The sequence below is a fragment of the Equus przewalskii genome, chromosome 7 (assembly GCF_037783145.1).
Source record: "Equus przewalskii isolate Varuska chromosome 7, EquPr2, whole genome shotgun sequence".
Taxonomy (NCBI): domain Eukaryota; kingdom Metazoa; phylum Chordata; class Mammalia; order Perissodactyla; family Equidae; genus Equus; species Equus przewalskii.
The window spans coordinates 40,443,720-40,456,053 of NC_091837.1; the positions used below are offsets into that span (position 1 = coordinate 40,443,720).

A 12,334-nucleotide genomic window follows, 5' to 3' on the forward strand; every position below is an offset into this window, starting at 1 on the left:
CTGACCAGAGCATAACAGCCCCAGCGAGAAAGGAAAACAAAACTGAACAAAGCAGAAAAAGAGGGAAACAACCAACCAACCAAAAAGAACCGCAACTTGTTTTTCTGTTTAAAGTTTTCTATAAAAATATATTTGAATACCATTAAAAACTCAGTTTACGGTTAATCTAAAAATCTCACCAAGCCTTGGTCACTGTTAGGGAGCATCATTTTCCATAGACTTCTTTGGAGGATTCTGGCAGGAGTGGGGTGGAGACGGTGTGTTTGGGAAGGTTGCATGACATCCTGTTTGTCTCAACAGTGTGGGCCTCACTTTGCTGGGGTCTGGCCACTCAAACGGCCCCCTCCTGCCTTTCCCCCTGGACCGCCCCCCAACAGGGAAGCTGGCAGGCAGCTTCTGCCGGTGTCGTACCTGCCATTCCTGGTATCATGTTGCCGCATGTTCTTGATAAAATGAATCTTCTTAAAGTTCTTTGGTCTGGGCGAACCTGAGAGAGTTCGACATCTGAAAAATAAAGTCATTTCAAAATTATGGTCAGTTGCCCGCTGGACAGCTGAGACCTCTCCACACAAAGACAGGAAGGAAAGACCAGACAAACGGTTTGAGTCACCCCAAGGATAATGAGGACAATATGGCTGGAAGCAACGAAGCTTTAAAAAAAACCCCGACGACGACAGACGACTTCCTTGATAATACTGATAATAATTTATATGGGTCTCTGAAAAGCCAGCTAATGAAAACTATTGTCTTCAGTTACAATAACATAAGCTACATGGATCGCAAACATATTATTCCTCCTGGTCATCCTAAAAAGAATCCTCCTGTGTCAACACAGGTAACAGGAACAGAAAACTGTAATGTAAATTTAAAGGATGTAGAAAACCGTAAATTTAAAGGACTTAGAGGGGAAAAAACACTGGAAAATCCAGTTTAAAAACAACCCTGAATCATTTCTCTTCCATAGCAGGACTCTGGCCTGAACGGCCTGGACAGTTGCCTCAATTCTCCATTTGACTAGGCCCGGAAGTCGTAGCTTTACTTTGAATGCGAATCAGAGACCCGGCTAGTGACTGTTTTCTTTTTAAGATAAATTTTAAATAAATATTTATTGAACAAAATGACTTGGATTCAAATTATTTTTTCCTGGAATACGACATGTGCATGCACTACAGGACCGACAGAACAGACCACAGGCTGAAAGGTCTCCTGTATACTTTTTTCAAAGTCATCTGGCAAATTCTAAGTTACACAGCTACTAGAACAACAAGAAAAAAAAGCAAAAAACCCAACAAATAAGAGTCTGAAGTTTGGTCTCGTCCTCAGAAAGGGAGCTGTGACTTTTCTATTTCTGTTTTTGCTACCAAAATTCTTTGTTTACTTAAACCTTTCTGACCACAGGGCCCAAAGGCTGGCTCCTGCCTTTGGATGTGGGTACCAGAGAACCTATATTTCAGAGAGTCAGTTCCAGAAAAGCAGTGCCCGGCTTCCCAAAGCCACACTGAGGTCTGGGCTGGGCCCCTCACCCGAGATCAGTCAGTTCTGTACTCTGAGGCTTCAGGCAAGAGAGTACAAGATGACCCAATGAGGAGGTATAGCTGAGGGCAGGTGGGGTGTGGGCGCACGCTGGGGCGGAGGACTGGGGAAGGAGCAGGGTCACAAACATGCACAACTCCAACCTTTATTCTCCCCAAGGGCCCAGCTCAAGAGAAAGTGGGTGATGTTCCCAGTCCAGAGCTCAGGGTGTACACCCTCCAACCCTCCTCCCCACCCTCTCATCAGGGCAAGTCTTCCTTAGAAACCCTTTCCCAGAGGGTGCTGAAAATTATTTTTTTTCCATAAGAAACCCCACCTTAAAATGTAACTTATCTTGGGGGCCGGCCCCACGGCTGAGTGGTTAAGTTCGCACGCTCCGCTTCGGCAGCCCAGGGTTTCGCCAGTTCGAATCCTGGGCACGGACATGGCACCGCTCATCAAGCCATGCTGAGGTGGCGTCCCACATGCCACAACTAGAAGGACTCACAACTAAAAATACACAACTATGTACAGGGGGGCTTTGGGGAGAAAAAGGAAAAATACAATCTTTAAAAAAAAAAAAAGTAATTTATCTTGAAAAAATCACACTGACGTGAATGAGTGCAGCCTAAAGCAAAGAATGGGTATCAGATGTCTAGTGGCTTCCATCAGGAGAGGGGGGCTTCCCTGGGCCTTGGTCTGGAGCAGGAAAAGCCCCCTTTCTAGTCCCATCCACTGCCTCGGAGCAGGGTCCACCGCCGTGGCCTGCAAGACACTTCAGCAGAAACCTCGGTGCTCTCAGCCTCCACCCCAAACTCACCAGGACCCTGAGCCGTCACTGGTGAGGACTGACATGCTGATGTGTACAAGAGTTTTGTAAACTGTTGAGCGACACGTTCAAACACAAGTATGCACATTCATACACATGTACACACATAAACATTCACACACATATGTTAAGCGTCGTGACTATTAACAGTCCATTAGCTACAAAGGGTGCATATTTTGTTACTATTTGCCTCCTATAGTCTTTTTCCTAAAGATTGGCACCTGAGCTAACATCTGTTGCCAATCTTTTTTTTTCCTTCTTCTTTTTCTCCCCAAAGCCTCCCAGTACATAGTTGTATATTGTAGTTGTGGTCCTGCTGGTTGTGCTGTGCGGGACGCCACCTCAGCATGGTCTGATTAGTGGTGCCAGGTCCGCACCCAGGATCTGAACCGGCAAAACCCTGGGCCGCAGAAGCAGAGCGTGCGAACTTAACCACTCGGCCACGGACTGGCCATTGCCTCCTATATTCTTAAAACTGCACCCTATGAAGGGTCCTGAATTCTTGGCTTTAAATAGATTCTTTTAAAGACTTTCAGGGCCCTGCCTGAGGGCCTTTAGTAGTCGCTTCCTGTGGACTTCAGGCACGGTTCGAGTAGGGGACACTCACCAATGCCCCTCCCCACACTCCAGGCTTCCAAACCAGATTTAGTCTTCTTGGGGTTCCGGGGGTAGAGGCTCACTCTGCCTTCTTGGGGCAGCTCTCTGGAAGCAGACCCAGGACCCCAAACCGCCTCAGTTCTACCTGCAGAATGACTGTGCGAGTCTGTAGGCCACCCAAGGTCCCCAACTTCCTCTCACAAACACAGAAGGTTCTAGAACTATGTAGTTCCTGAAGAGAGGAGACTGTCTGAAAGCATAAAGGTCTGCTTCTCCTGGTGTCTGGACAGGGCCAAGTGTCCAGGAGTATCCTCACACTCTTGCCCTGTTTTCCCCCAAAAGCAGAGCTTCTCGGGCCAGCCAGTCTGCGGGCAGTAGGCCAAGAGCTAGGCTGTGGGCTAGATGAGGGTACCTTCCCATCCCCACCCCTGCAGTGGGAAGCGGGCACGGACCCAGCCCAGGAGAGGGACGACCCGGGCTGCCCCCGTCCCCGGCGCCTGCAGAAGGAGGTGCTGTTGCCCCTCAGGTTTGAGCACAAAACCCCCCAGCCTTCTGCTGGCCCTGGACCACAGGTGGCTGTCAGCACCAGCAGGAGAGAGAGGCGGTGGCAGTAATCACTAAAGGGCGCAGCAGCCAGCGCCCATCAACCCGGCAGGCAGAAACCTGGGGCGGGTAGGGCGGCTGCCACGTTTGCTGCAGAGAACTGAGGTTTATCTGGACACCCAGCAGTGATGTCCATGGTCCTTATCTCCAGGATACGAGGTAACCACCAGGCAAGTGGAAAACTCCCCAGTCTACACCCTCTCATTGTAAATGCTCAATTCTTGGAGTTCTAGGTGGACACTGGAAACTAACTTACTGACAAACTGTGACGTGCAAGAGAAAAGCAAGACTTTTAAAAGGAGAACTTAACGAAGGTGCTTTATTTCGATATCAGCACCCAATTCTAACTGCATCCGTTGCTAATCTGCCCCTCGTTCAGCAAGCTGTCTGTTGTCTTGTCTTCTTTTCAGCATCCAACTAAACCACCAGGGAATCTAAGAAATGCTTTAAGAGAACTGCAGTGTTGGCAACAATTGCCAAGGAAACTGGAAGACCAGGCTCAGGTTGTGGCAGGTTAAGGAAAGAACAAATTAATTTCAAAGCTGCCTACACTGATGTGTAAATATGCATTTAAAAACATACATTTTAAGTGATGCAAAATTAAATTAGGATAGAATTAAATTAAAAACTAATTTAATGAAAGATTAGCTCTTTCTTGTTAGCACTGATTACAGGATACATTTAATTACGCAAAAGGTTTTTAATAGATGCCTTGGAGCCATGTGTTCAATCCACTGAGTTTAAAAGCAAGTTGGGCTAATAGCCTTCCACCCCCGCAGTTCCCAACACACTTCAGCGTCATTATCGGTGCACTCATTTCACAGAATCGGGTAGCCAGGAAGGCCGTCAGAGATCAGCCGATTTGCCCTTCCCATTTTACAGACGGGAAAACTCAGAGGCCCCAGAGAAGCTAAGTGAATTTCCAAGGCCATGTAAACAATTAGAGAAGAATCAGCCCAAGAATTCAGGTCCTCTGACTCCCAAACATCCCCTCTGCTACACCATGCTAATTTTATTTCCTAGGAACAAGTAAGTTTCTAAGTAAATATTAGAACTTTTTTTAAATTCAAAAAAAGTCCACTAGGGAAAATAAAGACTTCTTAAACTGCCCAAATTCCCTTGATTTCTGACTTATTTTTTAAAGTTTAGATTTACACAAGATTTGTTAGAAATTAAGCATAGTATCCCGTAAGTGAGAGCTGGATGAAATGACAGTTAAGGCAGATAAGCCACTTTCGCTCTGCTCATTTGTGCCGTCACAGGACTGAGGGGCAGAGGGCAGAGGACCAGCCTGGGTGGATTCTGAGACGAGGGGGCAGGGCTGATGGAACACAGCGCCCAGCTCCTCCTCGGGACCCTCTGAGCCCCCGGAATCCCTGAGGAGGGAGGAACATTTTTTTACCTGGTTTTCTTGGCTCGCAGCTACCACATTGCTCAAATGACTGGGGCTTCTAGCAGCCTCTCGAAACATCAGAGGCTTTTCAGCTCTACTTATTGATTTTCCTACTTGCAGCAGGGGTGACCTTACCTGCTCAAATGCCAAAGCCATTCGGTGCCACCTGAGAACGTTTCTCCTCCACTCTTGCTGATTACTTTGGTCCAGCACCAGCTCCCTAATTTGACTTTTAATTTAGCTTTTTGTAGGACTCCTTCAAGGAAACAGCCTTCTCCCCAAATCTAACAGTGTCTGATAGAAGATCACCTGCACCCAAACCACATTATCACACAGCCACACACCATTCATCCTAAGATGGTCCCAGAGGTTAGCAGGTTTTCAAAACGACTTCAGAAGTGGAAATCGGACTGCCTGGCCCTGACTTTCTCTTTGGGAATGATGTCAGCGATGAGATCTACAGTCATGTGACACTTTCCATCAGACCCCAGGCGTGTCTGTGCTCCACCCTTCATCCAGGCGGTCTGCGGACAAGACCTAAAACCTGGGAGTGACGCTCCAGGCAAGCAGGGAGAGGGATAGACCCCTCATCCACATCAGCACCCTCCCAGACTCAAAGGGAGGAGCCCGGGACTCCTGAGTCCTGGCTAGCGGCCAAAGCAGGAGGGGTGCAGATGTGGGTTCCCAGAGGAGCTGGTGCGTGGATGGAGTGCACATCCTCCAGGGGCCTTTCCCTCTGCTGCCTGTCGTGCATGCCCTGTATAGCTGCAGCGTCCCATCCTACCTCAGCTCCTTCTGCAGGGAGGAACCACCACGCCGGTCAACCCAGCTGGCGCTGCGGTGAGGACTGAAGGGGACGTGGTATGTGAGCTTTGTCTCCTCCACTCAAGGCCGAGTGGACTGGGGTGCAGGCGGGGCCAGTGGAGAGGTGCAGGACCAGAGGAAGGAAAGTTGCCAGTCAGAGGCATGGCAACTGCTATCAATCAAAAAAGATGCCTCTCAAGCACTTCTCTAATTCTGAGGAAGGAACGGATTGCTTTCAGCCCCAGGGGAGCACTCACAGCCATCCTAACTGAGTTTCCCCAGCAACTGGCTATAGAGTGACATCCGGGAACCTCCTAATGAAGTCCAGAACTGTGACGACGGTGTCACCGTGCCTGGGAAGGCTGGGACGATGACGGGCTCTTCTTCATCAAGCAGCAGCTTTCAGAGCGAAAGGGAAACGGCACCCAAATTCACATCCACACCGAGCTATGCCAATACTTAATTGGGACTAAACAGTGTTCTAGTTCTAACGGTCCTCAGGGTCAGGGTTTCCAAACTATGAGTCTGGGGATGAGACTGTCACTTTTTACATTTAATTCCATAAATCAAGAATAAAAAAAAAAATCAAACTTTGGCTGCCATCTTATACCGCAGGCAATTGACATACACAAAACGCAACACCGAAAACTTGCCTCCGTAGAGGGGCGTTCTCCTCAATGTCTTCCAGGGTCTCCAAGGACGATCTCTGGGAGATGAGGCGACGTCTGCAGAGAGAGGACAGAAATCTAGGAGTTAAAACTGCATCGTAATATGGATCAGGCATTTCTGCAAATCTAAAACGCTTCTAAAAAATAAAGTCCTTAAAAAAAAAAGTTGGACACAAGCAGTCTAAGAGGCTGCCGTGTTCCCAGCCCGCACCCTGCATGCCGGGCCCATCTTGCCTTGCTGAGTCCTGCGCATTCTCCCTGGTTATAGGGCCAATTTGTGGGGATTAGGGAAGTGACTGATCACTCTTATGCTGCAATTTCCCCAAAAGACAAAAAATGACAAGATGCCCCTTAGAATATATAACTTGGGTAGTATGAGCAGTTTTTCTAAAGCATTAGATAAACTATTAAGTATTCAAATATCAGTGGTCTGAACCAGGTTAGCTGACAAATATTAAATTTTTAAAACATTAAATAAAATTTCAAAATCAATAGGATGCAATAAAAAAAGTTATGGTCTCTGGCCATGGTTTCAAAAGCAATTAGAAACAGGGAAGATATCATTTTTGGGAGAGCTTCTCAGAGACTAGTAAGATTAAATATCAGCACCTGATCAGGCAAAACACAACTCTTTTGGGCTGCTAAGACTACAAACCACCTGCTAAAACCTCCTTGAGCTAGTTTCTTCTGCGCGACTGAAATAAGAAGAGGTCCCAGTTAACTGAGAAGATGTGGCACGGGGACCAGGGTGCGGTGGCGGCTGGTGACTCTACAGTAAATCCATCTGAACAAGGACCATCATTCACAGTCAATGGAGATGGACAGAAAAAATCTGAAAAGAATGGGACTAACATTAAAAGGATAAGTCTATTTTGCATTACATTTGACAAAATTTAGGTTAAAAACATGCAATTATAACCATATTCCAATTTGTCCTAAAGAACAAAAAAATGAATGTTGTTTTGTTTTTGTGTGTACTTCTTCTGACCGACCACCTGAACCTTTTGCTTCGTGCTTTACTTTTAATAAGACAATCAGAACAGTCATTTCTGCAAACTATTCAAGGGATCCATCAATTTTCTAAGAGCCTTTCTTATTAATCTTTTGATATTCAAATCCTTTCTAAAATTCTCATCACACATTCCCTCTTTCCTCCAATGGTAAAATGGTCTAATGCTCTCGGACCCTCGTTCGTCAGTGTGAGAAGCAAGAGATCTCCAATGTCACCTACAGTGTCTTCACGACATGCAGGACCTTTTGCGAGATCTGCAGTTTCACTCTGCAGTTAACTTACATGGAATTTCTATTTCCATAATATCTCCAGATTTCCAACAGTCAGCCAGATCTGAGGCAATGGCTGTGGGGAGACACTGATACTACCTGAGGGGGTGCAAAGGGGCCTGAGGGGGTGGGGAACCGATTTTATGGGTGGCCAATTCATTACTAAGTAGGACCTGCCTATGCAGCTCTGTAACTCCACACTCAGTTCACCCTGTGACAGCATCCTGCCGCTGTGGCTTTGAGGGGTCCAGGTCATCAGTTGAGGCACAGCCCCTGCAAGTGCTGGATCTGACTGGTATGGAGTCCCAGGCTGGGACAGGGCAGACGCCCAGGTAGCCACACTCCCACCCGTCGTAGCTCTTGGGGACAGGCGCCCCCACGTTCCCCATCCGAAGGACGTGCAATTCCACAAAGGAGCATGCATGCTGGGTCAGACAGACTTGGACTCCAGTCCTGGGGCCAGAGGCTTTGGAGCCTTAGGAAACTCCTTAATCCTTGAGCCTCAGTTTCCTCATCTATGAAATGGGAAAAGGAGAGTAACTAAGAAACAGAGAGATGCAAAGTCCTTGGCACAGGGCAATTAACGACCAGCAGCTACTGGGTTTTTGCTTTACATTCCAGTTTCTTCCACTGGGGCTGAACCCTGACCCGACACCCCACCCCATCCCCAACTAACTAGGATCAGCCCTGCTGCCCTAGCTCTGGCCGCTCCTCCAACTCCAGACAGCGGCAGGGTCACCCCAAAACGCCTTGTGCCTGAGCCCACCTGTGCCACGTGTCCTTCCATACCCTCACCCCCAACCCCTTCTAAGCATAACTCTGTGCATCACATTTGCCGATCACTGGCTACCTAGGAAATCAGTCCCCTTCAGGCCTCCGTGCAGGTTCTCACTCAACACCAATGTCTCCTCCACAGCCAGAAGGTAGTGATTAAAATGACATCTACCGTTTATCTCCGGATAATGTTCTGAGTTTTTAAATCAAAAGTGAAATATTAGTTTAAGTATGCACACCCAAACTGTCATTAGAGATAACTTATATTCACAGGCAGAAATAAATGTTTAGCTTTCAGATCCTGGAAATCTCAACAAATTCTGTCAGACATTGAGCCTTCCTTTGTAGAACGGCGTTTTCAGGTGACTAGTAAATAGACATTCAGTGTTTTGCCCAGTCTGCAACTGAAGCAGCTGTGTAGCTTCAAGGACAGCCCTCCTTGGGTGATCCCAACAGAGGTGCACCAGGAAGCCCTGAGGTGGGTCCGTGGGCAGCAACCCAAGGCCCTAGCAAGGGCCTGGCAGTGCACCCCCTCCACGCCCTGCGCCCCACTCGACCACACCGACCGCGAGCCTCGCCTGTCGGGAACACAGAGCTGACCCAGGCTTGACGCCTGTCCTCAAGGAGCTCGTATTCGAGGGGGAATCCATGAAATCCCACCAACAATCCCTCAGGCTCCTCTGGCATCGGGGCTGCCTCCCGACTCCTATCCCGAGAATAGCGTGCCTGTTCCAGTTGCACATGCCAAGCGAATCCCATGTGAACACCGGGCCGGGCAGCCTGGGCCCCACAGGCTCTCGTCCCACTCAGACCAGGGCGTTCACCCTAGAAAAAGAGGTCCATCCACGGAAGCACACCATCTGACAACTCCTCTATCAGCTCCAGCTTCCTATGCTGGAAAAGAGAGGTGCTCATTTGGAAAATAACCAAATTACAATAGATCTTTCTACACAGTTATAAGGACTTGTTTTTTAAAAGCTAGTACATTTGATATTCTCTTCATGAGTTGAACAGGTGATGATTCATGACTTTGTGTGTGTGAGCATGCACACACATACGCACACACTCACACTCTGGATTCCTCAAAGGGAAAAAAAATCCCAAACCTCCAAAAATCCAAAACCTGTTCCTTTAAATTCAGTGAATGCGCTTCCCTTCTCCACGAATGGAAACAAGCAATATATCCTTTGAGATGGACACACAGATCTTGGAAAGAACCACCACCTATCATGATAAAGAAACCGTCATACAGCACCAGGAAATCCAAGACGCGATGTCTGCCCTGCTTATGTAAAATAAGGACTTGTCGCTGCCACAAGGGCAAGCCCTGTGGTGCTCCTCTCTGCCCCCTGCCACCTTGCTGGATCTTTCCGAAGGACATAATAACCTCTCCCCTGCCTTGTGCCCTCGGAAAGCCTGCAAAGGAGGAGAAGGCTCAGGGCAGGGGCCAGCCTTCCCCAGGCACTTTGCTCCCACAGTCTGCCTCATAAACTAAGTCCCTTACTTGCAAACTCCTTATCATCGGGCTCAGTCAACAAGCAGAGGTCTTTGTATATTTTAATGACTGATAAGAATACTTAGCCTTGGACCCAAAGAGCATGCCCCTTATTAACCCAGTCGACATCAGGAAGAGCCCCCGCATTATGCGTCGATACCATCGAATGCGAGAGTCCATGACTGGTCCTCAGACTGAGTCCTCAAAACTCAGGGTTCCCCGAATTGTCTGACAATTACAATCTGGGCCCTTCTCCCCTCCACACTGGCTGCAAACACTTTTGAGGCTACTGTGGTTCACCTTCGACGTGCGTCCATAAGTCAGCCTCCCTGAAGCCCCCAGACTCATTTTAGAACCTCATCCTTTGACCACCGGACTCTGCCGAGATAAGGACACGCTAACCCCTGACAAGACTGCCTATCTGGACACACCCACCGGGACCAAATTAACCCCCTTATCATTAGTGCTACTGGTTCATTGCAGCGCTCTGTGCTCCTGGGACCCAGGGCTGGTCATAGTGATAGTTATAATAAATCCACTTACACCAAAAGCTTAAAGAAAGGTCAGTGGGAGAAGAGAGAATAAAATCACACAGAAAAATGAGACTGGGCTGACAGAGGACTGGATGAGGCAAGACCCAGGACCAGTATTTCTCAAGCGTCTTTTAGGTACAAAAGTGTCACTGGCTCCATTTTCAGGGCAGAAGCAGTAACTAACCATCCACACTAACGACAGGGCGAAGGAAAACAGGCCCAGCAGCTCGGCCATCCGGAAAGGCTTCCCTTGGTGCAGTTGGCAGTGATCCTGGAGACCCCAGGAGAGTGAGAGGCAAGGTGGGAGCTGTGTCCAGGGCACCTTCCTCAGCACTTCCGGAAGAGCGCCGTCTCTTAGCCTGGTAAGCAGAGTGCCTCGGAGAGAGAGCTGATGTAGGCAGGGAGGGGCAGACGCCAGAAGAGCTTCATGAGAGCTGGACTCTGGGCTCACTGCCGACCAGTGAGGGTCATCCTGGTCCAGCTGGGGCAGGCAGTCAAGGCCAAACCCCTTACAGGGTGACCTGGGGCAGCTGCTTGGCCTGAAATCCAAAGTCAGGCAGTGGGCACTGCAGGGGACAGCTCTGGCCCGAGGGTTAGGACCTGTATGTGATGAGGAAGGTGACCCGTTGGCCTTGGCATTGGTGCCAAACATGGAAGTCAGGCTGGGTTAATGCTCTCCACCCTGGCTGCACCTTGGAACCCCAGGGAACATTAAAAATCTCGGGGAGCAAAACCCAAGCTTTGAGAGCAAGAGGGGAGCCAACCACTGCTGTCCTCCCAAAAAAGCAACATCCTATGTGGCGCCAGTCGTCCCCAGATAAGGAGACCCCTTCCTGGCTGTCAGATGGGCCAGGGATGGCACGGTTGCCTCTTCACAGGGGTGACGGAAGGCATCAGGGATCCCTCAATGACACAGGAGATGGGCGAGCTGAGGTCATGCTCACCTCAGGTCTGTTCAGTTATTATGACCAAAAAAAGGATAAACCCAACCATAAAAATAATTTATTAATATGGTCACGAGACACCCACACACTTGTAATTTACTTGCTTTGTTACTTGTGTCTATCTCCCACGGACCACCTCCCTCCCCAGAGAAAAGTGAACCACAGAGACAGCGACCGTGCCAGGGAGGGCCCATACCTTCCCCACCTGTGTGCCCTGGGGACGGAGCACGCTTAGCCAACAGCAGGCACTCAATGAAGGCTGGCTGAATAAACTCAGGAACTCCATCGTCTGGCAGGTGGGTGTTCGTGGACTTTTCCCAGAGAGCGCCTGACCTTCCACTGGATGCTTTCCCTGCACGATGACCAGCGGGCCCTCTCTAGTCAACCTACGAGTGCCAGTGTGGTCCACAGAAGCCCAGAAGCCACCTTGGAAAGCTTCCCCAGGCCTCGCTACAATAGGAAGCAGAGGGAGGAAGATGACCCCCATCCAGCGGGAGGGGCGGGCAGGGACAGAAGGGGCCGTCTCCTCCAAGCAAAGCTGAGCAGTTCACAGCTGCAGGTAAGGCCTGATAACATGGGTTTCTACTGCTAGAGCTCACTAAACATTCATCTTTCCAAATGGAATTCTTATTGCTTTGGTGACTAAAAGTACGTCTCACTGTAAAAAAATTCACATCAGGAAGTGTAAGAAGCAGAAACTGAGAAAACGGTCTGCAGACGCCCGCGCCGGAGAGCATCCTGTAGGAGCAGGGACATCCTCTCAGGCCCTCTCCTAGCTCCACGTCTACTTCTCCGTGTACGTCTGTCTGCGGGAAACTGTGCAAAGGAAAAGGTTTTACCTTTTTAAAAACAAAAGCAGCGGGGCCAGCCTGGTGGCACAGCGGTTAAGTGTGCACGTTCC

The 12,334-nt window shown here is 49.0% G+C and overlaps 1 protein-coding gene across 3 annotated transcripts in view; it reads right to left on the minus strand.

Annotated features, from left to right (window-relative positions):
- CABLES1 (Cdk5 and Abl enzyme substrate 1) overlaps nucleotides 1-12,334 on the minus strand; it is a 106,330-nt gene that overhangs the window by 55,114 nt on the left and 38,882 nt on the right. For all 3 annotated transcript variants that reach the window (XM_008523297.2, XM_070629682.1, XM_070629683.1), the window contains exons 2-3: nucleotides 6,392-6,463; nucleotides 412-504 (exon numbers count right to left, since the gene is read on the minus strand). In XM_008523297.2, coding sequence (XP_008521519.2) covers nucleotides 412-504; nucleotides 6,392-6,463 — 165 coding nt within the window. The remainder of the gene's footprint in view (nucleotides 1-411; nucleotides 505-6,391; nucleotides 6,464-12,334) is intronic.